At 41.1% G+C, this 26,070-nt stretch overlaps 2 protein-coding genes across 6 annotated transcripts; both read left to right on the forward strand.

Moving 5' to 3' along the window:
- Positions 1 to 628: 628 nt before the first annotated feature.
- On the forward strand, positions 629 to 18,890 carry coro1b (coronin, actin binding protein, 1B). Of its 3 annotated transcripts, XM_048236712.1 has the most exons (12): positions 629 to 785; positions 903 to 1,067; positions 4,360 to 4,569; positions 5,300 to 5,422; positions 6,204 to 6,333; positions 10,248 to 10,429; positions 14,137 to 14,256; positions 14,472 to 14,576; positions 14,984 to 15,129; positions 16,383 to 16,440; positions 17,005 to 17,310; positions 17,432 to 18,890. In XM_048236712.1, the coding sequence occupies exons 3-12, from the start codon at positions 4,366 to 4,368 to the stop codon at positions 17,552 to 17,554; spliced, it is 1,497 nt and encodes a 498-aa protein (XP_048092669.1). In that variant the 5' UTR covers positions 629 to 785; positions 903 to 1,067; positions 4,360 to 4,365; the 3' UTR covers positions 17,555 to 18,890. The 3 variants fall into 3 exon arrangements, with proteins under 3 accessions (XP_048092669.1, XP_048092668.1, XP_048092670.1); XM_048236711.1 differs by having other exon boundaries at positions 629 to 1,067; XM_048236713.1 differs by lacking the exon at positions 903 to 1,067.
- A 1,416-nt stretch (positions 18,891 to 20,306) lies between these two features.
- On the forward strand, positions 20,307 to 24,396 carry si:ch211-119e14.1. 3 transcript variants are annotated; one of them, XM_048236482.1, is made up of 3 exons: positions 20,307 to 20,488; positions 22,600 to 22,664; positions 22,934 to 24,396. In XM_048236482.1, the coding sequence occupies exon 3, from the start codon at positions 22,939 to 22,941 to the stop codon at positions 23,545 to 23,547; it is 609 nt and encodes a 202-aa protein (XP_048092439.1). In that variant the 5' UTR covers positions 20,307 to 20,488; positions 22,600 to 22,664; positions 22,934 to 22,938; the 3' UTR covers positions 23,548 to 24,396. The 3 variants fall into 3 exon arrangements, with proteins under 3 accessions (XP_048092439.1, XP_048092441.1, XP_048092440.1); XM_048236483.1 differs by lacking the exon at positions 20,307 to 20,488 and adding an exon at positions 21,699 to 21,825; XM_048236484.1 differs by lacking the exon at positions 22,600 to 22,664.
- The last annotated feature ends 1,674 nt before the right edge of the window (positions 24,397 to 26,070 follow it).

Here is a 26,070-nt window from a genome sequence, read left to right on the forward strand (position 1 = left end):
GCAGAGGATCGCAGTAACGAAATCATACCATTATATTTTTTACAACATATGCAGGAGTCAACCATCGGCAGCTCTCTAAAAGAGCTGTAACCCAGAAGCTAACGCAACTGTCATTTCATGATCATTCATTGATGGGGTGAAGTTACAAAACCGATTTTTAAAAAACAACAACAACGAAACAGTTCAATATTCATTTAGTTTTCTCAATACAGTTGACATGATTCGTGTGCGATAATGTTGCGACTGGCTAGTGAGTCATAGCTAACGTTAACGTTAGGAGGTACGCTTAACTAACTAGCATCACATTTCCTCGAAGGATACATCAACCTGTTCTGCACTGAAACGAGCTGGAAATAAATGCATGGTTTGAATGCTTCTAGCAGAACGACATGTTACCACTGTCGAATCGAGTAATTCTCGCTAATCCTCATCACCGCTTTTTTTCCAGCACATCTACAGATCTCGTGCTCTGAGCTACCTCCTTCTTCTCAAACCATGAATGCACCAATCCACGGAAAGAACGCGTCCAAATAGATGACTAAAACAACAGATTCACCAATCCTCACTTCTTCCTGTCAAAGACGGAAGTTTGTTTTTTTTTTTATTAAAGAGGTTTGTCATTCCACAATGATCCAAGCAGGTTCACAACGATGGATGAAATGAACGGCGTCTATTTCCACGCCTACGCATCTTCCCAAAATTGATTGTTTTGTAAATATTTTTACAGAGATCGGCATGCTATTTAGCTTCAATAATCCGTCTCAAATACCAAGATAACCTAAACGGTAGTGTTATTACAATTTTTGCATTTTTAGTCAGATTCTTTCATTCAGCGATTATTTCATTGACCGCATTTCTAACCAGATAATAACCGGATAATTCATAAAACATTCTGTTCTCAGTTGAAATACCGGGGGTCCCTCTATAGCAATCTAGCCTACCTGCCACTTGGAAACATTGAGGAAAGGATTAAGTTACTACTGGGGAGGGATTATTCATTGACTACCTTGCTTCATCGGTTGCAATCGGGTGTCCCTTGCACATAAGCAACATTGTTCGAGTTTGAGGTACAGTAGAATTGCTTCCATGTAACATTAGCTAGCATGTGTTAGTAGGCCAGTGTGTCGTCTAGTTCACAAGATTAAAGCGTGCACAAACGAACCCTTTCTGTCTGTCTATGAGCAAACTGTTTAACACGTTAAATTGACCTAATTTGACGTTTTACCCCCTTTTCTCATTGGTGCTGTGGTAACCTGCGTTGTGTTTGACACTATTCATCTTCCGCTATCTGAATACTTGTTTTTTGTGTCTGTAGCTTACAAATCCTCCCAAGGTATGCCTTCATAGGCACCAACACCACTCCCACCTATGCACAACGCACTTGTCACATAGCTTTAGCTACAATGTAAATAGTACGCCTGTTTGAGTCGTGATTCACTCGGATCTTTCACCCGTATCTTTAAATTAACCCATGAGTCGCGAGTCTCTAGTATCATTAACTCGGATCAGCTGAGTCCTACTACAATTCAATCTAAAACGCCACACAGCGCCACACACAAACCTCTTGCAATTAGCTAGCCTACTAGCCATCATAGCTGCCAAAAATGTAACAATTTCGTAAGTAGGATAACCACAACTCCACAAATCAACTCAAGCGACTGAGTGAGCAGGCAGTCTGAGATAACTGGTTAACTTCCCCGCAGAGCGGGTTAGTCGGATCAGCCGGCCGGTTAGTCTACATTGAGTGCGAAGTCGGCTCACGGCTACGTTGTCATGAGTGGCTGTAGGCGGCGAGTAGCTCCTCCTCAAAGTGAAAAGCAATTCCACAACAAAAGCCATTCTTTACCTCTTAAATAACATTCAATGTTCTGCATGTAGCCTAGGCATACTTTAGATTTGGTGTATAGATGTAGCATATTAAAATGCAATTAGGTCGCGAAGACAGTCGAAACATTGCACGCTCTTAATGGAGCTGCTTTGTATACCGGGTTAGTCGGATCGCTGGGCGAGGCGGTTACGTTATGAGTGCGAGTCAGCCCGAATCAGCCCGGCTACGTTGTCATGAAGTGGATCAGTAGGCGGCGAAAGTAACTCCTCGTCAAGGTGAAAAGCAAATCCACAACAAAAGCCATTCTTTCACTTCTGAAATAACATACAATGTTCTACACGTAGGCATAGCCTAGGCCTACTTTTAAATGCAATTAGGTCGCGAAGACAGTCCGAAACATTGCAAGCTCTATATGGAGCTGCTCAGGCTAGCCGGGTCAGTTGGATCAGCAGGGCGGGCCGGTTACGTTGTTATGAGTGCGAGTCAGCCGAATCAGCCGGCTACGTTGTCATGAGTGGATCTTTAGAGGAAGCGAGTAACTCCTCGTCAAGGTTAAAGAAAATCCACAACAAAAGCCATGCTTTCACTTCTGAAATAACATATATTCTGCGCATAGCCTACTTTAAAATGCAATTAGGTCGCGAAGACAGCAATGTCCGAAACATTGCAAGCTCTGTATGGAGTTGCTTGAGTAGGCTAGCCTACCTGGGTCATTTGGATCAGCCGCGGGCGGACCGGTTACATTATGTTGTTATGAGTGCGAGTCAGTCGAATCAGCCGGCTACATTGTCATGTGGATCTGTAGACGAGCAAGTAGCCTAGTTTCTACTCGTGTCAAGGTGATAATAATAATAGACCTAATGAGAATAGTAGTAGTAGTAGTAGTAGTAGTAGTAGTAGTAGTAGTAGTAGTAGTAGTAGTAGTAGTAGTAGTAGTAGTAATAATAATAATAATAATAATAATAATAATAACAATAATAATAATTTAGTCACTGCAGGGCATTTCTACGTTCCTGTTTCTATGTCTACATTGAAAGTCAATTGCTTAGGCTAGGTTAAGACAATAAATAAACAGTCTGGCTCAAACTGCTTTCTTTCCCGTGAGTGGGTGGAGATTTTGATGCTATTATATTAGGCTATTTTATATTATATTATATTATATTATATATGATATTATATTAGGCTACCTAACATGATATATATATATATATATATATATATATGTATAGCTATGATTAATAGGCTAATAATATTAGTTGCCTAGTAGGCCTATTAGCTGCCTATAATACCTATTAGAATAGATTCCTAGTAGCCTACTATTAGTATATAGTAGTGGTAATAAACATTGTAGCAGAGTAGCATTAGACCTAGGCAAATTTTCTATTGTTAACAAAACAACAACAAATAATTAATTATTATAATATAGGCTACCCTCCCTGTCAATAAGATCAAAGTTTCTGAACATGAGCACCAAAAAGATGAACAATGTGTGGATGCACTTTGACCAGGAGACCAAAACTCTTAGGCTAAATGCAAGTACTGCAAAAACCTGGTTTCAAATCATGGAGGATCCACATCCAACATGAGAAGGCACTTAACGAAATGAAGCACCCCACTGCACTGCTTGAACGTTGGACTGAATTTCTTCGCGATTTAGCAATACTGACTCAAGTGACTCGTTCAACCCGGATCAGTTTAGTGAGTGACTCAGAATAACCCGGATCCTTAAAAGGAATCGAGTTTGACAGGCCTAGTAAATAGCAAAAACTGGAATGCAATGTTTGTAGTTTATCTGTCACACTGTTAACCTATGGCGTACAAATGATGTCTACACTGACTGTTGTATAGGTTGTTCCACTTTCCCCCCCCTTCAGCTCACAGAATTTATCGTAGTGCTTGCGGGGTTGTAATTGTTTTTTTGTTTGTTTGTTTTTTCACTACCACTGTCGATAGGCTTCAGTGAGACGGGTCATGTGAGACCCTACTCTTATGTTACGCCACGGGACATTCAAACTGTCAAACATATATTTCAATTGCACTGGACATAGCGAACAAAAGGACATTTCCTTTGGGTTTGTAGGCTACCTCAAATTTGGAATAACACAAGGCACATCATCAGCATAGAGACCGCATAAGACATAAATTTAGATCTGTAGGCCTACCATGAAAATGTTGGCTGTCAACACTAACCACGCAACCAAATGCATTCTTTAGAAGATATGAGGGATATAGCTACTGAGGGGTAAGAGAAGAAAATGGGGTCTGTCTATTTTTAGCATATTGGGTAAACCTACCCTACCAAATTAATTTAAAACAACAAATAGGGCATTTAAGTCATGTGGCAGAGAGTTTGCTTTGCTGAGGATTGTTGTTGTTTTTTTTGTTGTGTATTATTAATCTAGGCCTAATGTAATTTCAAGGCTTTTATTGTCTTCCTTATTTGTAAATGATAAGTGATAAATGTATAAAAACATAAAAGTGATCCACATGTTTCTGTCTCTCGCCTGTCCATGCTGTCCATGCTGTCTCAGCCAGTCATGTCCTTCCGGAGGGGTGTGGTGAGGCAGAGTAAGTTCCGCCATGTCTTTGCCCAGGCGTGGAAGGCGGAGCATTGCATGGACGACGTGAGGGTGACACGGGTCACCTGGGAGGCGCCGCTCTGCGCGGCCAACCCCAAATTCATCGCCCTGATCGTGGAGGCGGGAGGTGGCGGGGCTTTCCTTGTGCTGCCCCTCAACAAGGTGCTGACGTTGTTCTGTCTGTCTATCTGCTGTCAGTCATTCTGCATTGCAATGTCATTATGCGCTTGTACTGTATCCCAGCCAACCATGCACATCTCTGACTCTTTCTGATCTTACCTGTTGTATTGTACATTGTTTTTGTTCTTTCTCCCTTAAGGAATGTTTCCTCTATTTTATATGACTGTCCTGTAGTTTATAAAGGAGGAGAGTAAATTATCACATTTCAGAATCACAATATCATTAATTTGCATGCACTATCATGACTGCATTTATTCACAAGCAGTGTGTTTTACCTAATCATCAGGGTGCTTGCCTGCAAATGGAAATGATAAGTGTGATCAGTTTTTGAATTTCGGCTTCATAAGTTTGCATCTTGCAGGCTCTCACCTCGGCTGCTGAGTGAGGGCATGTTTCAGCTGGCCATTTCGTACTTGGCACGTTTCTACTGAAGAAGAAAAATGAATTAGGTTATCTGGCCATGAACTGATGAAAAGTAGAATAGCTGACAGCATCTAGAGACATTAAATGTTATGAACAGGTGGAGATTTGTTTTAACCTGAAGCCAGGGAGATTTCGTGGCTGTGTTTTACATTCTTACTGAATGTGGGGGGAAAAAAAAGAAATCAAATGAGCTAGTTGTTTCATATGCCTCACCAAGGCTCAATAAAGGCATGCAACAATTAGAATGCACAGTAACTGAAAGAAAAAAATCTGTCACCTTTGCCCTTAGAGTGGACGTGTGGACCAGAACACCCCGACCGTCTGTGGCCATGCAGCCCCGGTACTGGATGTTCAGTGGTGTCCGCATGACGACAATGTGATCGCCAGCGCCTCTGAAGACTGCATGGTGAAGGTATGCGCAAGTTTTGCAGCGCATTTGTGCTGTGGTTTATACTTCAAACCCCCCTCACTCAAACAACATGAGCACATCACATTAGCTGGTTGTCACACTCAGCAGAGATGTGCAAACAGTCACGCTTGTGTTTAGCATTGAGCAAAATGTGTCTGTATCTTCGGAAACTCTTGGCCTCGTAACAGAATTTCGGAATGAATTGATAATGACATTATGGGGAGAAACAGCTGTATGTCGAAAGATGCCTCCATATATATTTTTTTTAATGAATATCAGTGTAAGAATACTGTGATCATCTTGTGTGATTCCTTCCTGATTAGCCAAAGATGACTAATGAGATTATAGGATATCATGCTTTCAACATGTTCTATTTACAAGTTATAGGTTAACCATAAAATGAGTCATGCAAAATAATTTGTAAAATGTTTTGCATAGACATCTGTCTTTTGCATGCAATCTGGCGGTTAGGACGCTTGTACTGAATTAGAAGTTGCTGATCCTGGCAGAGTTTTTATCAATTCCATCGTAATTAAAACAGGCAGTGTATGCTGATGTTTTCCAAAAGGACATCTCATATGAAAGCTTTAACATACTGAGTAGCCTGAACAATAAACACTACCTGTCTGCTGTGAAGTGCTCAATTACTATATTAGAGCGCTGTCATGTCCTCTGAGTCTGAGTCAAAGTACAAGTCAAGTCCAGTCAAAGAGTGTAAGCGAGTTTGTCAGAAAGTAACCATGTGTAATAGTGTGTGATGCCGTGTCTGTCGGTTTAATCGCAGGTGTGGCAGATCCCAGACGGAGGACTGAAGGCTCCAATGACTGAGGCTATTGTGACACTGGAAGGCCACAGCAAGAGAGTGGGCATTCTAGCCTGGCACCCCACTGCTCTCAACATCCTGTTGACCGCTGGTAATCCTCTCAACTCTGTGTGTGTGTGTGTGTTTTGTAGTTGGTATGAGTGTGTGTGTGTGACCAGACTCTAAATTTGGATTATCAGGTGTGCTCCTCTCCCCACTTAGGATAATTATCCGAGCCAGAGAGGTTGGGCGGATGTACGGATGGAGCAACGTGATTTGTGTATGTTGATAAGCAACATGACTGTTGCATTAAGAGTTCACAGAGTGGTCACCGAATGCCAATCCATGCAAAAATCTGCAATAAGGGATTTAGGGTGTAAAGGTTGAATATTTCTAGCTTTGTGTTGTATGAGGCGTTATTGTTTTTGCACAATGACTTGCAAGTTTACCCTGAGGCAAAAACATTTGAAAAAGTTTATGAAAACAACTACAGCACAAGTCATGTTAACATTTGTTGCAAGTGTCCACCAACCTTTGCTTTAGGAGTAAACCCCTTTCTTAAGAAGTGCAGTGCTTACATAAAACCAGTTGATTGCTGGGTACCTCTCTTTAGGTTAGGAGTTGACAATGACTCCTAGCCTCACAGCTTCAGGCCCTACATTTCACTGCAGTACCCATGGTTGTCTAAAGGTTATCCTGGATCATCTGTAGGTTATCATGGTCTGTACAACCTCCACTGGAATTCAAAGGTACACTCTTAAAATGAATGTGTTAGAAATAACACAAACTTTGTTGTCCCTATCTGTACATAGAGCTGTCTTAAATACAACACAATTTGTGTTATTTCAACACATTCATTTTAAGCATAGTACTTTAAGTTCCGGAGCAATGATCCCATCGAAAACTGAGACCTGATAGTGCCAGGCTAGCAATGCCTTGAAGAGTCCTGTGGTCATTTGTATTTCTCCTCTGAGGATGTATTTGCATGACAGCTCTCCCTATGCAAACCCAGCTAGATTAAGTATGCATACTCAGTATTTCTTCCGTCAGTATTTTACATCTAATTTGAAAAACACACCTGGTTGTGACCACCTCATAGCTCAGAGCTTCATAGCTTGTAAAGTAAGAGTAGTAGCCAACAACTGTATAGACACTGTATAGACCCTTTCAACAATAAAAACAAAAACAATGCTTGAACGTTCTATTTGGTTCCCAATCTACTTCCTCTGCATTAAGATAACATATGGAATGTTAAAACGGAAGCCTTGTGGGGCCAACTATGATGCTGATAATGGAACTCTCTTGAAAGGGTCTATATTAAGGTTTTGCACCTACGTCATAATGTCATGTGACCGTTTGTTTACAACTAGAGTGGTAGGCAAGAATGGTAGGCAAGGCACTGCAGAGAGTGGTAGGCAAGCCTACAACAGTCGGGTTGCATAGGCTACACATAGTTACAAATAGCTTCAAAATTGAAATTTTAATATCAAATATTGACCGGGATGCCGACCACTTGTGTAGGCCCTAACAGTTGGTTTTACAATAAGAAGCAAAAGGGCTACGAACGACCGTTTAGCCTACCTATCCTCGCGGATTGTGGAGGATGATCATTAGCAGCTGTGAAGTCTTTTATTCTCAAGATAGCCTAATGGTGTAGCCTACTGTCTACTTAAGACGAGGCTAAAATACAAATCTACAGTCATCCAAAAAAATAATTGCCAGAGATAGGCTATGAAGGGATAAAGTGCAGCATTTTAAACATGGCAAGATTATTTTTACCGAACAGTTTGTTCTAATTTGTCTCGCGGAAATTCGTGCTTGTGGACATCAATCACCTATCTTCTGTCCTTCTATTTCAAGTTATCATGAGTGTCATTTGATTAGATAATCACAACAAATCTTAAAAAATGAAAACAGAATAGGCTTATGTGCTATAGGCGTTACAGGTCACTTAGGCTAACTCCCGTATGTCAAAATAAACTGATTTGATCCTAATTGTTTAGCGATCACACACAACAACTTAACACAGCAACCTCAAACACCACTGTTGTTGAACCTAGGCTACTGCTTCAGTCATGTAAGAAATAAGCAGTTTATGAATTATCTTTACCCGTTTAATCAAGTCCACATGACCAAAATAACAACATATTTAAAGGCTGAGCTAGCATAACAGCCTAACTAATAAAAAGTTTCATACAATTAATGAACTTTATCACTCACATTCTGAGTTTTTCTGGGTGGTTATATACCCATGCAGATCGTCTTCGAATAAGCCATCGCTGTTATATGATATAATATGTTACAGGATTCATGACTAACGCCATTAATGTTATGCTGACTGACGCTGGCTATAACAGTAGCCTAGGCTACCGTTTTAACGTCTGCTGAGTCTACTGCCTACCAAAACCTGTCGCCGTTCAGTTGAAGTTAAATGATCAAATATTGTTTGATTTTGTGTCAGCTTTCAGAAGGAAGACATGTTCCTTTCTGGTCAAATTTCACAGCTTCTAAGAAAGGCTATCGTCTTCGTGTAAACTGAGTTTTGAACAGAGAAAAAAAGTTAGGCTACCATTAGGCTAGAAGCTACATGCATGTTCTCCCATAACGTTATCGATACAGATCAATGCACCAAATCAGGGCGATTTTAGCGAAACAACGTTCCTGTGATAGGCTATCAAATATTGAACAATGGGATAACGTTTCATCATCACCTTTATTGATGCCTGAAATGTTGACATTGCTGAAATAAAGAGATGTAGCCTACTGAGAGGCAGCTGCAGACAACGATGTTCAATGGGCTCAACTTGTCCCTTGCCTACCAGCTGGATGTAAACAAAGCTATAGAACCTAGAATACGTCACATGAAAAACGTTAATACACTGGGGAGGTATTCAATTTGACCTGTCGCTAAGCGCCACCCTTAGAACGCTGATGAGCCAATGACAGTCCAGCCTCAACGGGACTCAGACATCAGCTCGGACAACTCCATAGGAAACAACAGGGGGCAGGCATAAAATGACAAATTAATGGTTATTTATGGAGTTTATTAACTCAAAAAACCCCAACGGATAACCATGGTCAAACGTTTTGCATTGGGGACGTGTAATACTGATAGCCGGTACCCCGAGAGGCTAGAAAACGGGTATATTTTCATCAAAAGTAGCCTACAGCACGTCTCTTGCGTTTGCAACAGCTCGACGTAATGTAGGCAACTAAGCCAACAACGTGGGCACAGGTTCCCTGTTAAATCCCAAGATGAAAATGCTCATTAACCAACTACTATATTCTTACTACATCAAATATTAACGTAACCTAACATATCTTAGTATCAATCTGAGAAAGTCATTTGTCCCCAGGGCCATTGAACTGTTCAATGCCTCACTTAAGGGAAGAGGAGAGATAGACTTCTCTGCATAGTCTGTCTGCCTCTCCACCCCCTCCATGTTTAGTACTGTCTGTCCACTAGCCACTTGTATCACTGTCTTTATGCCTCACTGTTTGAGTGCTATATTAGCACATTAGCACATGTGCATAACCCCCCCTCCATGCCACAGCCGAACTGTGGCCACACTTATACATTTTCATAAATAGTTAAATATATAGATATATAGACTTTACTTTACTTTACTTTATTTCTGCATTGTTGCACTGTTGACTTACTCATTTGTGTTTTCACACGGTAACAATGGGGGGCGGGGCTTAGCGACACGTCAATTCCTAGTGCTATAGGTTGGGAATTTCCCACAGTGGTCAATCAACAACCAAGCCTATTTACCAAAAACAAAAGAACATCTCCTACAGAGAAGGTTTCGAGAGCATTTCACTGGGGTTATCAAGCAGGCACCTTCCTTCATCGATGTTCCATTGAATTAGACCCACAACACCTCCAACAGGTTCAACAGTGGTTCATGGGTTTGATACCTATGCACAGAACCATTTATTTTTTCCCCATCAGTACTACCACTGTGTCTCCACTGTCAGTCACTTTTCATAAAGTCAATGTGTTTAATGGTCTCTTGTGGCCAGGTTGTGACAACTTGCTTTGCATCTGGGACGTGGGGACGGGAGAGCTGGTGTACCAACTGAGCGATGCCCATCCAGACCTTATCTACAGTGTGTGCTGGAACAAGGAGGGCAACATCATCTGCACCACCTGCAAGGACAAGGCTCTGCGCATCATCGACCCTCGCCGTGGGACCGTCCTCAAGGTACTCCGCCATTCCCCGTTCTGCAACATACACTTCTGTGGGATCACTGACATTGTGTTTCCATGCTCTCCAGTAAAACATAGGCCTACATGAAATGAGTTTGAATAATAAATATGGCTACTTTAATAGGTCAGGTAGTCACTCACAGGCCAATTAGAATAGACCAAGGTAATGATTTTAATTTAATGACATTTAAATAAAAAATTTAAACTTTCTTAAGCTTTCATTAACCAATCCTGTTTTTCATGTTTTCATAAAAAACAAAGTGACAAAATAAATGTATATTCACTCAGAACAGGCTGGACAATTAATTGAAAACTCTCATTTCTAACCTCTTACCAACCCTACATCATTTGACACAATACATTAAAGATGTGTAAAGATTTGGAAATGGCAGGACCTTAGATTATTGCATGCTATTATCAGTGAATCTATCTTGCTAGCTTCCGCCAGACCTCTGCACCATAGACATCCCCCACCCACACTGACGTCAGTGTGTTGTTTGACATTATTGGTGTTGTCGTTGTTGTGCAGCATAAGTTGGCAAAGGACTTGTTGCTTCCAATAATGAAGAGATTATTTAAGAGGTATATTAAAAAGGCATTTTGGATAGATTTTGACACCATCTATCCCAAAATGTGTATAGTCAGCAGTGTTTCCTCTACGTTTATTAACAGCCTAAACTAGTCAGAGGTTATTGGCCCGTCCAGTTTCAGTTCACATATTATATATTGTATTGATGTAGCCTATTTAAAGCATTAACTTTCTTCTCAGTGTTTCCTCTTCATTTAGCGGTGCCACTGCTTCAGAATTAGGGGAGACGCAAAATATTGTCTGGAAGCATAGTAGGCTAAATGCCCTCCACTGGCGGCTGAACATTAACCTGACTCTCGCCATATGAATTTCGCTCCGCCTAGCTCCACTCATCCATCTGGAACCGATCCATTGGAATGGTGTTTCAGAAGGCTGGGCCTAATCAAAAAATGCTTGCATATGATTGAATAAGCCACTTGTCCGTCATCTATTGACGTGCTACTTCAACCACTCACATCGAAGCCAACCCGTGACGCTGATAACAGTCTCACAGTCGCTTCTACGCTATGTCACATCTATGAAACTCCCGCCCTGATGTGTGTGAATTTAAAAGATAATTTTTCACGTCAAGAAAGTACTGTTGTTCGATAGACTTCAAAAGTTATCCATTGAAGTCTCCATCCATTCAGTGGACTACATCTCTCGTCTCGAACGATGTACGTCACCAACGTAATGAAACGATAAGAGCTGTTATGCTAGTTAACGGTTGCATCTTGCTGCCTGCTATGTCACTTAACAGTATGTAATGTACAGTCTATGGACGAATACAACTTACCTGATGTGTTTAATCCTCTGACTCATGGTATTTTCTTAGGCAAGGAAAGCCCAATTAAGACCTGTTGCTGGTATGCTTATACAATCTAGTGTGGCTGTGAATGAGCTAACGTCACTAGCGCAACTGATGGGTTTGTAGTCATTGGAATTAAGATCTTTCACAATGTTGTAATTCAATAGTTACGAAACAAACTGCAAATGTCTTTACATGAAAAATTGTCTTTAAAATGGACAAACATCATATGGGTAATTCAAGGCACAAGTCAACCGGGACCAGAAAATAATTTCTTTTTCGCCATAGACTGCCGTTAGCCTGGCTAGCGCCACCACTTCTCAATGAGACGTGGTCTGGGAACCAAACGTTCATTTTCTCGTATTTGAAAAAAATGCCCAGATCCGTTTATTGGGTGCCACGGATGTCTATCAAATGCGTCTGTGCATAGCTCATCATCGTCTTGCTTTCCCCCCTGTTCTGTGATTGGTTCCCTATCTCAGGCGAAAATTTGCTCCATGGTCTCCAGGCTGCCTTAGCAGCGTGAATCAAATCGCGCGCAAGGCAGCATGGGAACACCCAGGCTAGACTGCCGTTCAATTTTTTTTGAAAGATAGGTCCCATGGAGGGAAACGGAAGGGGCGGGACTTCACCACTCTATAGAGCTCGTAAGTCCCGCCCTTTCCGCTATCCCCGCTGGACCTCTAGATTGAAAAATCGTTAATGCAAGTGAATGTGAGAAAATAATTATTTTCTTGTCCCGTTTGAATTTTGCCATGAATGTGAACATATGTTGTCTGTGAATTTTTAATATAAATTTTCATGTAAAGAATGCTACAATTGAGCGGGTAGAAGTTTGATGCGGTTAAACTTTGTGTGAGAGCACTTTGTGGACTACAACTTTCCGCTAGACGACAGATCACTAGTTTCCCATAACAACCATCAGTTGGTCGAGATGTAGAGGGTTATTAAGATCAACTTTGAACACAGTGAACCATACAACTTTACAGTCACACTGTATCATAGTGTTAATGTGTTGAACATGTTTCAAATATTTTTGTTACCATGTGTGTTTATTCCTGCCGTTACAAAAACTAGCATCTCAGCTAATGTTAGCGATGAGCTCACGTCACAGGCGACATGTAGTCTTTCTCGTTATGTCTTTTTCACAACTGATAGCCGAAGAATCATATAATATACTGTCAAACTCGTAACATGAAAAATTATATTAAAAATTCACAGACGACATATGTTCACATTCATGGCACAAATCAAACGGGACCAGAAAATAATTATTTTCTCACATTCACTTGCATTGACGATTTTTCAATCTAGAGGTCCACTGGGGGTTTAGCGGATGGGCGGGACTTACCAGCTCTATGGAAGAGGTCCCAGATGGATGTGAGTGAAGCTAGGCGGAGCTAAGCGGAACGAAATTCATCTGGCGAGAGTCAGGTTAGCTGAACATTGCAGTTTAAGAATAAACAGCAGTGCTAATCCGAGGTAGGCCTACCTGTCTAGTTTTATTCCATAAATATATTGTTTTTATAGACGTTAGTGGCATATATGCGCTATCAAGAGCTTCCATGTGCTACATGTTTGTCAAGATCGCAAAAACTACAATTTTCGCAAACTTGGTGGAAAGGTGTAGCACAGGCCAAGGAAACCCCATTCATTTCTGAAGCTGATCGTATAAAGTATTTCCCATATCGTAGTCTATAGGCCTAAGCTCGCTGGCAACAACAGCAAAAATGAAACTGGAGAGGATGTATCCGCGAAGACACCGCTGTTACATTAGATGCGCACTCAATCACGAATCGACGCAGTAAAAAAAGCAACGACTGCTGGTAGTAACGAAGGTAAATTGCAAAACATTTTGTATGCACTCGCGGTGATGGCCTAGTAGGCCTAATGTGAATCGCGGACTATAAAGTAAAGGAGATTTGCACCAAATGTGTTTTTTGCAAAACCTAATTTCTGTAATAAACGAAGTAAGCTAAAGTTTCTCCATTGTCAACGTGAACTGACGTGTCAAGTGACAATGTGGTCTAATGCATGGGTTAACGTGACGTGAGTCAGACAGAAGATGGGCCTGTTTTAGTTCCTAAATCCTGTCCCTCTCAAGTCACGTTAGGCTAAATGGTGTGATTAGCAACTAGAATAAAAAAAAAAACATCCCGGGAGCCGGGAGTGACACCCTAGTTTTTTCATACTAACTTTTTTATTTCTTGTGCGGGCGCTGCCGCCACTGTTAAAAAAATTCTAGAGGAAACACTGAGTCAGTATACCCATGAAAAAAAAACAAGATGCAAAACTGTAGAGAAATGGTCACTGTGCTTATGTCCAGGTGAAGGAGAAGGCCCATGAGGGCACCCGGCCGATGAGGGCGGTGTTCCTGTCCGACGGGAAGATCCTCACCACGGGGTTCAGCCGCATGAGTGAGAGGCAGCTGGCATTGTGGGATATGGTGAGATGAGGACACTGGCAGCAGTTGTGTGTGTGTGTGTGTGTGTGTGTCTGTGTGTGCGTTTATGTGTGTTTTTATATATATATATGTGTGTGTGTATGTGTTTATGTATTGTATATAGTGTGTGTGTGTGTATGCATTGTATATTGTGTGTGTGTATTAATCGTGTGTATATGTATGTGTGTATTGATCATGTTCTCTGTCTTCTTGTGCAGAGGGATCTCACAGAGCCTATGGCTATCCAAGAGATGGACACCAGTAATGGAGTACTGCTGCCGTTCTATGACCCAGACACCAACATGGTCTATCTATGTGGAAAGGTACCTATGTCTGACTGTTTTTGTTTGTTTGTCTAGATAGGAAAGGTACCTATGTCTGTCTGTTTTTGTTTGTTTGTCTAGATAGATTTCTCATTCTAATCGTGTATATATTACATGAACATGAATAAGGAAGCTCAAACATTTTCACATGAAACAAAGTGTTGTTACATTGAATAAAAGAAACATTGATGCATATGCTGTCAGTTTAACCGTTGGAGTCATACAACCTGATGAGTGACATTGGTGTTAACAATAACAGCCTCTTATCCAGTTAAATAACTACATGCATATGAGTATTAATACGAACATTCACAAGATTTAAGAATTTCTATCCTTCTGCTGTCCAACAACAACCACTGCTCTCCCCTACACACATGCACTGTAACATTATGTTTGGTGTGTTGTAGGGCGACTGCACCATCCGCTACTTTGAGGTGACCGATGAGTCGCCGTATGTCCACTTCATCAGCCTGTACAGCAGCAAGGAGCCCCAGAGGGGTGCAGGCTTTCTCTGTAAGAGGGGGGTGGACGTCAACAAGTGTGAGATAGCTAGGTAAAGGCTATGCATAACTACACATACATAGTGTGGGTGTGTGTGTATGTAATGGAAATATTTTTCCCTTTCTCTCCTAATGGTCAAATATACCAGGTTCTACAAGGCACTCGTTCCTTTTTGTTTAAATAAACAAGCTTGCACAAACAAATCACTCTTCTTATCACACTCTGTGACTACTTGTCTCATTGGCATTTTGCCATTGCAAACCAGCAAGACCAGATTCCTATTTCTTAGTTGGTACTGATAAATTTAAAGATACAGTGTCAAAGTCAAAGTCAAAGTCAGCTTTATTGTCAATTTCTTCACATGTTCCAGACATACAAAGAGATCGAAATTACGTTTCTCACTATCCCACGGTGAAGACAAGACATATTTTACCAATTTAAGTCCACAGACAAACATAACATTCAAGTAAACAAAAAAGTAAGTAAATAAGTAAATAAGAGGGCACATATAATAATGAAAAAAATAAGAGCAGCAAAATTTTGTTGAAATTGTGCATAGACAGTCAATAAAAAACTAGTGCAAAGTCAGGCCAATAAGAGGCTTGGGTAGTTCTGTTTGACCTGAGTAATAAAGAAAGTGGCATAGTGGTGCAAGTTATGTAAGAGCAGCAGAAGTGTTGTGTTTTCAGGACAACAACACCAAGTTGTAAAGTGTACAAGTGTGCAAGTGTTCAAGTGTGCAAGTGGAGTAGTGCAGGCGGCCATTGTGGGTCCAATGTCCAGGATGTTATGTAGCTGAGGGTGGAGGGGGGGAGAGGAGGGAGAGAGTTCAGCATCCTTACAGCTTGGTGTATGAAGCTGTTGGTGAGTCTGGTAGTGCGGGAGCGCAGGCTTCTGTACCTCTTCCCAGAGGGCAGTAGATCAAACAGATTGTGAGCGGGGTGACTTGCATCACTCACAATTTTGGTCGCCTTGTGGGTGAGGTGGGTGGTGTAAATGTCCTTCAGGGAGGGGAGTGAAGCACCAATGATCCTTCCAGCTGTGTTCACTATGCGCTGCAGGGCTTTCCTGTTGTATTCAGTGCAGCTTCCGCCCCACACAGCGATACAGCTATACAGCAGTGTGTTTTTAATATTTGCACTTATCCCTTTCCTCTGCTTCTGAAGCTCCAACGTTTTTGGATTGGGACTCAGGAGTCAGGGCTGTGTACAGAAAACTGTACAAAAAGTGTTTTTTTGTTTGTCTGTGGGATTAAGAAGGGCAAACATGTGTTAACTATAGAGTTTCTCATTCTGTTCTTTACAGGTTCTACAAGCTTCATGAGAGAAAGGTAGAACCAATCTCCATGACTGTTCCACGCAAGGTAAGCAACTGGTTCTGGGTCTAGAACAGAGTGTCTGGAATGTTCTCTGGTTGGGTCACCAATTATGAGTGTCCTCTGGCAGAAAGGGGGTCAGAACAAGTTGACCATGAATGTCTGTCTGGTTAATGTTTACACATGCAGGGCAAATCAAGCGTGGTGTTTTGAGTGTGCATTGCGTCCTCAGATTTAATTAGTAATGCATGCAGTTTTTAGACCTATATGTATCCAACAAGGCTGTTCAAGAATCAGAGTACAAAGATTAAGTACATTCTTACTTCCTCCCGCTGCCTCTCCCTCCTTTCTCTCTTTCTTTCTCTCCATACATGCTCTTCATATATGCTCGTCCACTCTCTCTCTCTCTCGCTCTCTCTTTCTCTTTCTCTCTTTTTCATTACTTTCTGGCTTTCTTCTCATCATGCACATTCTCTCACTTACTTTTTGTTCATTCTTTTTCCTATTTTCTGTCTATTCTCTTCCCTTGCTTTCTCTCCTCTCCATGCACCCCCCCTCTCTCTGTCCATTTTCTTGCTCTCTGTGCTCTTCCTCCTCCCCTCCCTCCCTCAGTCTGACCTCTTCCAGGGGGATCTGTATCCCGACACGGCGGGTCCAGAGCCCTCTCTGCTCGCCGAGGATTGGATCGCCGGGCAGGATGCCCCTCCCCTGCTCATCTCGCTGAGTGGCGGCTACGTGGCCCCGGCCTCCAAGCACAAGGACACGCTGAGGGGCCGCCCCAAACTGCCCCTCCAGAGTGCCAACTCCGGACCTGCCGCCACGGCAACCCCTGTCACCAGGGAGACGGAGGTCGAAACTCCTGCCCCGGCAAAGGTTGTCCAGGAGACGGAGGCTGTGACAGACAAGGCTAGGAAGGAAGTGAGTGATGTGAACAGGGTGATTGGGTGGGATCTTTTTACAGCTTTAACAGATTATTTTAGTCTCTTCCTCATTACTGTTTTTGTCTTTGTAATTTATAATTTACCACACCCCCTTCCAGGAGGATCAGCTGAATGAGATCCTGGCTGAGGTGAGGGCTCTGAAGGCGGTTGTCCTGGCCCAGGGTCAGCGCATCGACCTCCTGGAGAGGCATTTGGCACGCATTGAAGATGGAGACGTCTGATGTCTGCCTCAAGTAGCACAGTGGTGTACCCACTTCCTTCTAACACCATGCTACCCCCCACCCTCACCCCAACTCATAGCCTTACAACATCCTCTTGTAGCTTTATGATATTCTGATGAATCATGGGACATGTAGTTTAACCGAGGACTAGTGAGGTACGAGAGTTCGTAAGGACAGTAAAGCTGTCAGTGAATAGGATTGAATACTAAGCATAACATGAGACTAGATAATACATTCATTACACATACGCTTGCATTAATTTAAATTATGAAGAATCACTAGTAACATGTTTATAGTGTTAGAAGCAGATCTCAGGCAGGGCTAGTAGATATTGCTTGAACTGTTGTTTCCAGTAAAGGAAAAAAAAACTGACTGAAAAGAATAAGAAACTTAGCGACCTCATTCTCTACATTGTCCTCAAGGGCTCATGCGTCAGGTAGTTTTTCTTTTTGCTGCTAACTATAAACTCCAGATCACTGTACTCTCTGAAAGTGTGCATATAAAGTACTGTGTATGCACAGCCTCAGGTGGGTTGGGCTAAACAACTTGTTCCCACTGTAGCTTTTCTATGGCATCTATCTTGGCATTACAATCCTCCAAATTTATATTTTATGGATTTCTTTTCTTTTCTTTCTTTTTAAAAAAAAAAAAAAAAAAAAATGGAGCCTTTGAAGCTATTCCACTAACTAACATATTTGCTGCACTGTTTACAACAGCTGAATTGTGGTTGATAATGCTGCATATTAGCATTCCAAACTAAATAAGACTGTTGTGTGTGATTACCTTATCTCTAGGCTAGTTTTTGTATATGACCATTGTTATTTTTTACTACCAGATATCTTGAACTGTGTAAGTCTTAAATAACGCAACTAGCTCATTTAACCAATCAGCGTATGACGCTGATGGAATTTTGTGTGTGAGTGTATGTGTGTGTGTGTGTCTTTGATTTTGCACTTAATTATTAAGTCATGTTGAGAGTGATTAATAAGCAATATATGCTGATTAGCAAAGACGTTTTTTTAGGAACCTCAAGATGTTGATTCAGCTTGTAGGACAGCAAATACGACACTTGCCTATCCCTAGGAAGGTCACAGTAATTTTCTGTACATCATATTACAAATGTAATTATCCAGAACATCTTAGGTGGCATCATGGTCGTTACAATCAAGGAAGGAGCTAAACTCCTCATCCTCATTTCTGATTCGTCCAACTTTTTTATGTGTAAATGCATATATGCTTTCATCAGTCGTAATTTTGTGTGTTTTGAGACTAGTGCTGTAGTGCTGAGATGAAATTTCTTGGGCTTTCCAAATAAACACTGAAAACACTACTTCCACTTTTGCTGTGTGGCGTCCGGTCATGGCTATCTTTGTGGCACACCTTGGATATGCAAATTGGGTTCATTTAGTTTAAGAACCAAAGGATCACAACAAAGGATCAAGTCCTTTTAGGCAAGTCCTCTCCCCTCAGTGGCCATATTGCAACCTACTTTAGGCACTTACTGGGCATCTATTTCGGGCAGAAATGCATGTGTGCAAGGCTTCACACCAACCTCGCTCCAGCAGTTAGTTCACAACACATGATTGGCACGATGTATTCACAACTCACCACATGATTGGCACAATATATTCACATGTCGACTTTTGGCCGCGGAAGGGGCGGAATATGTGTAGACAACTGCCATATTGGTGTTGCAAACTAACCCCATGCATTTCTATGGAGGATTTTTTGAGTGCTGTGTCTCCTCATTTGAAAGTCTCTGGTCACAACCCATACAGTTGTTTTTTGGTTGTTGTTTTTTTAACTGTTGCTGCAGGAAATCAGCTACTGAAATAAGAAAAAAAAAAAAAAAACAATGTGTGAAGCCTAATTTGTCCACCTCTAGTTTGAATCATTTTTACGCATTCCATTCTATAGAAAAAGTGAAATTTGAGTCAGCTAAGTCATAAGCAACTGACATAAAACTTTGTAATGTAATAATAGAAATTAAATGGAAAATAGACATAATTCTGTGGCGATAAATCAGATCATGATTTGATTATGATGATCTGACCATGGTCATACACAGTTTCAAAACACTATAATGACCAAACCATAAACAAATCAGTGGACTCTCGTCAATGAAAATACTAACTTAGGCAGAGCACCTATCTTCAGTTCTGTTGTGAAACTGCCTGAGATATGCTTGGAGGCTGACGCAGATGTGCCTTGCACTGTGCTACTACTGATAGCAGCAGTCACTGTAGCAGTAACAGGATGTGGTCACTGAGCTATGTAGCGTGCAGGCCCATCTCCGTCTAACCTCAGTCAACCAGTTCCTTCCGGTCCCTTCTGCAAAACATGCGCACCCATCTCCACAAGGGCGAGGGTGTTAACAAGAGCTCAGCTCTTGAATTGGTGTGTTTCTCTTAAAGGGGCACTTTGCTGCCAAATTATGACAATTTCTCAAAAATAGGTGCATAATGTGATCAAATGTGATCTTTCAATTTTGTCCCCAACAGGCTGCTATGACCATAATGGTGATTTTGTATGTAGGCCTATGTAGATACATATACATATTCTAACACACACATGTGTATACAGTACTGTAATCTCAGTTAATGGAAATCAACTTGCTTCATACCCCTCATCTTGGCTGCTTTGAATATTCAACTTCCTCTTTTTTCTCTCGCTTACTTTTTCTGTGAGATATTTCCTTTGCGCGGTTCTAGAGAGTATTTAAGTTTCTTCCATCCAGAGAGGAAAGGCTTTTTCTCATTGGGCGTGTAGCTAGAGGCTTGGCCACTCTCTTTCCTCTTCTCTTCTCTCCTTTCTTTCTTTCCTTCAGTCCTCTACATGTTGTTACCTACCTTCTACTGCCCCACCCTGCATTTTGGAGGATTTGAGAAGATAATTTTGCAGAGGTCATCTGGACCGTTTCTGAAAAGTGCAAAGGTAGGTTTTAGACATACAGTTTTGAACCTCATGAATGATATACTTGAAGTGTTACCTTTTAGTTGGGTCTGTTTGCATCGTTGCAATCTAATTTTTTTTATCTCAATGAGGTTTATTTGACAAGTTGTTCATCTCATTGTCAACTGTTTTCAGTAATTTCAGTCCCTCATATTTCTGTATGTTCTTTTAGCTTAATTTAAACTTGGTTTATCGTATCACCTCATTCCAACATGATCACTAAAGTTTTTCAGTGGACACCTTAGAAAAGCAAACATCTCTAATGTGTTTCACTACTCTGATTTGAATAATGTACATAATTAATAATCTATAAAACTATAATATAGGCTTTAAAAAAGATGCATTGCTCACCTTCCACGTAAACATTACCGCCAAAACACTAACGCCACCAAATAAAAAAAAAAGTTTGCATTAGATGGCCGACAACTTTCTCTCCCCTAAATGTACGTGTGTGTGTGTGTGTTGTTTATTGTGTGATGGAGAAGTAGAAAAGATCACTATTGTTTTACTGTAACTTATGATTATAGTTTGTGTGTGTGTGTGTGTGTATTGGGACTGGGTCACTTATTGATATCATTCACTTGGGAAGGCCCTTCCCCCAACTTTCTCTTCAATTGCCTAGTCCTATTTCTCTCTCCCTTCTCTGTTTTAAATTAATATTGTATTAATATAAATCCATAATTGCCATTATTTGACAAAAGGTTACACTGGGTCATGCTTATAAATAATCATCATCCATTATGAAATGTATTATCCATCCAACTAACATTAGTCAGTGGTTAGCGGCATCTCCTTCATTGCATTTCATTATCAGTGTAGGTTAGCATCTTAGGAGTCTCGGCACAGCCCCTCATACGGAGCCCCTAGAAGGTCAAGTGAAAATAAAAAATAAATAAATAAGAACTGATGTTGTAGGTATGTTACAGTAAATGCTGTGCACATTAAAATACATTGTCAGCTCAATTTACCAAAACTTGGGTATAGACAATTTATTAAATTGTGGCCTCATTTTGATAAATTGATATAACAATGTACTAACCCTCCTGTTATGTTTGTTTTTATGTTTACTAGTTTGTGTTCCTGGTCAAAAATGGCCGCTGCATTATAACTTGTTATACATCCATAGTGACACACATATTATCATCTAATGTTGTGATAGACCTTTGTATCAACTTGTGTTCTATTGGATAGTACCAGTTTTGTACTTCCATTTGCTATTTATGGCCTGCAGGCCTCACTGACCTGAGCTCATGCAAGTCAGAAAGGGGAAGATTCTATTGGAGAAAGGTTCTCATCGGGGCTGGCATAGAAGCAAAGAGGTGTGTGTAGTGAGGGTGTGTTTGTGTGTGTGATTTAATGTACAGAAGCACATATACAGTCCATCTGATCAATATGTGCCTGGACTTAATTTTATACATGTGACCATTTTCTCACCCATTTGTTTCTAATGGCTAGTGATTTTTGACCGGAAATACACATGGGTGTTCTAAAGTTAAATAAAACACTCAAATTGTTATAAAAAACATCAAAATTTGTTTTGTGTGTTCAGATGCCCTGTGTTAACAAAGTCAAGGAGCCTCATGGTAGTCAGAATAAGTTAACAATATTTTTGAGAGAAAAGAATTGTCAATCAGTTACATTTCACCGCGAACACAACAGGAGGGTTAAATATAGCATGTACTGTACATTACATTGTGAGCTTCATTTAGTAAAACGTGCACACATGTATTAAATTGTAGTCTATATTTTAGTCAATTTAGTTCACAAACTATGTAAACACAGTAAAACACTTGCTCTTCTTCTCATACTGTGTCTTCTTCATATTATAAAACCATGGTGCCCTACTGTATCAGTAACCATTTTACTTCCTCACTTCCTCGTGTGGCTCCACTGCTCTAAGCATCTGCTTCTTTCTGTCACAAGAAGCCGTTAATGCAGGGGTATTTGTCTCATCAGTTGTCAATGTTCAATGTTCCTATTGAATATTGAAAGGTAACACTAACTGCTCCTTATTTGACAAAACGTTCTTTGCAAAACTATGCGCCTTTTCAGAGGTTCACATCTTTTAAAACTGCGATATGTCTTGTTTTCAGTTAAGACATCACCGTCCAAGATATCCTCTAAGGTTACTCGCGGGACATCAAGTCAAATTAATGTGGTTGGTGAAATTTACTAGAAATTGTTGAATATAAATACCATGCATGCATGCACCCAGAATTCTTACTCATGATTTTACACATTATTTTAAAAATGCTCCCAGAGTGTTCACTCTCTGCCTGGCTGCTCTAGAGATTGGCTGCAGCAACTCAGGCTAGGCAGCACCGACAGTTGAAAAATGACTAGTTTAATGATTGTTTGCTAACACCTAGTTTCATTTATTTTCCCCTCGCCACCAACCCCTTCCCTATCTCTCTCTTGACACTTTAGCCATAATGACTAATAGCAACACACCTGGTACAACAATCGGCGTCCTGGTGGCCCTGTTCATAATCCTGTTTGGTCTGCTGGTGTACCTGTATCGACGTCTGAACCGTGACACCGAGAACCAGTACACTGTGCGCAACATCGTGCTCAGTGAAGGAGGCCTTCGTGACCGCGTGAGGTCAGGAGTCGTGGCCATGGAGGCCCGGCTGGGCATCCACCTGTGGCCCAGACCTAGACCCAGCAGCGAGGAGGAGGAGGTCATCGGGGACAGCCAGCCAGCGACGAACGAGGATGTGGAAACTGGACAGAACGAGCGCAGTGGGGACGTTGCAGCGGAGGATAAGAATGAACACGCAGATGAAGGAGACGACTCCGAGGACGACTACTCGAGCATGGGCGGAACGGACCTTCGGGAACGGGCCAAACTGATGAAGGATGTCGACGAGGGGGACGACCAACAGGAGGGGGAGAGGAGAAGAGGAGGGGAAGGAAAGGAAGAGGAGGGGGAGAGGGAGGTTGGTGGTTTGCTTGTCAACCTCCAGGAGTTTTCAAGCAGCGCCATTTGGTCCGAGGAGAAGAAGGACGAGAATGAGGATGTTGATCTGACCGCTTTGTGAGAGGACAAGAGGAGGGGGTGGGGGGTTTCCAGGCCAGGAATATCATGTACACATTATAGATAATTATCAGTAGCTTTGAGACAGCAGTGAAATTTCATGGGTGGTTTTGAAAAGCAAACATTTCATTTTTTTTTTATTTACAGACATTTATTATGTCTTGTAGTTTCTGGAAACTTATTGACAAATTATAATTTGAAGGTCCACTCAATGTCAATAATCAGTTCAGTGTCGGTTTGTGTGTACATTATACTGTAAGTTTGCTATGAAACAAAATGAACTGGAGAAAGTTTAGCCCAGCCTATACTCGGGTTGGTCGGGAGGATTATGAATGTTTGCCATAACTGACAGGCATACATACTACTGTTCAAATGTTTGGGGTCACAGGTTGTTTGATGAATGCCAGGTTTAACGGATGCCTACAATTATTTCAATTCAAAATCATTACACTTGCCCCTGAGATTTCCTATTGATTTAGCCATACTATTCAATCTCATTAAACCCTTTTATTTTATTGAAAACATGGACATCTCCCAGTGACTCAAAACTTCTGAATGCCTGCAATAATGTAAATTGATAACTAGTATCTCCATAAGCTAAACCTGACTGAGTTGTACATAGATTTCAATGATTTTGAACTTAATGGGAAGGCCGGAGACACAACAAAACTGAATACCTGTCTGTTTCTCTCAGTTAGGCCATTTTGTCTTTGTCCTTCCCAAAGTTCATTAAACCAATGCTGTAGGCTACAGGCTTTGACCGTTTTATTTTATATTTTAATTCAGGGACGTTTTTAAATGTCTTGTGTGTGTGTGTGTGGCCTACCTTTGTCAATAAACATCTCAAGAGGTCTTTTGCTTGCTGATGGACATGTCGCTTCAATTTAGCCACACAGATCTGGAAGATGAAACTTTAAATACAATACAGAGTGCAGAGTGGACAAGATCAATCATTAATTTCATTTCAGATCATTAGAGTAGGCCTATCCCCCCCACACACACACCTATGTTCCCCTAGGCTACTAACCACTAGATGAATAGTATATTGTTGTTTCTATGCACTATATTGACAATGATGTACAAGTACCCACTACTAGGCATGGGCCAAATTATTCTATTCCGGGAATCAGTTCTTTCAGTTCCCTCCACCTTCACAAATCGTTCGTTGGATTCGTTCTTTCAGTTTCTGTTTCAAGTCAAAATATGCTTTAAAACACCGTCTCGGTTGTCTTAAGTCAAATATCCTTTAGAACACCGTCTCATATGGCCTGTTACATCATTTATGTAAATATCAAGCTTAATATTAAGCACATAAGTGCCTTTTTCCATAAATATACTGAATGGAATGCAGTAAGAATCAAATGGCGTCTTCCAAGTTCTAGAGCTGGCAGGCAGGCACGTAAGTAAAGCCAGGCCTATCATTTGTTTACCCATGGCAACGCAGTTGCTACCTGCTGTAGTACTCTCATTCACGTTTTAGACTCAATCGCGATATACGGTCGAGGGAGATGAAGCTCTGTTCGTTTGTATCTTTTTTTACGTGACCATATTTTTGTATGTTAAAAAAGAACCAGTTCTCTTGATTTTTGGAATCAGTTCTCGTCGTTTACCTTCGGGATTCGTTCTTTCTGACCGAATCAGTCGCAAACTGCCCATGCCTACCCACTACCCACCATAAAGTGTATGTTGGCAATGTGCCTACTTCAAGAAAAGAAAAGTGTGGCAAAAAAGAGTGTCACTAAAACTAGATGTTTAAAAGGTTGTTCTTACAGGATATCACACTTGTGGATTGTGGATAGTTTGCTCAGTGTAGGCCTATAGAAGGCACATCTTGTGGGAAATCTACTTATTTTCATAATTACATTTCTTTTAAGCCACAGCGTGTGCAAAACACCCTATGGTGGTGCCATGGGTTAAATGCAGCCTCCAGGGCATCGTTGATTAGCCCATCATAATTGTCCTAGCTAACATATTCTGAGGATCAGATCAGATATATTGTTTTAATATGTTTCAAAGTCCTACTCCTGGCATACAAGGCCATATACCCCCACCTACCTCACTGACCTCCTAGAAGTCTACACCCCTGCCCGCTCACTGAGACCCTCCTCAGCAGGCCTAGGCCTACTGCATGTCCCTAGTGTGAACCTCAGCACCCTGGGAGAGAGGGCTTTCTGCTATATCGCGCGGGTCACGCCCAAACTGTGGAATTCACTGCCAGACTAGCCTACATCAGACACTCAATAACTGACTTTAAAAACAGACTGAAACCTATCTCTTCAAGATTGCTTATAGACTGACTGACTGACTTTTACTTTTATTTTTTTAGATTACTATAATTTAAACAACCTTTTTGTTTTTGTTTAGCCTATTTGTGAAGTGACCTTGGGTGACATGAAAGGCACTCTAAATAAAATGTAGGCCTATTATTATTATTATTGTTAATAAACTAAATTTCGTCTCTGTGATTGAATCAAAATATTTGAACTTATTTTTTTAAAAATAGGTCTATCTCAAGTTAGCATCAGAT

Source organism: Alosa alosa, chromosome 24 (genome assembly GCF_017589495.1).
Source record: "Alosa alosa isolate M-15738 ecotype Scorff River chromosome 24, AALO_Geno_1.1, whole genome shotgun sequence".
Taxonomy (NCBI): Eukaryota; Metazoa; Chordata; class Actinopteri; order Clupeiformes; family Clupeidae; genus Alosa; species Alosa alosa.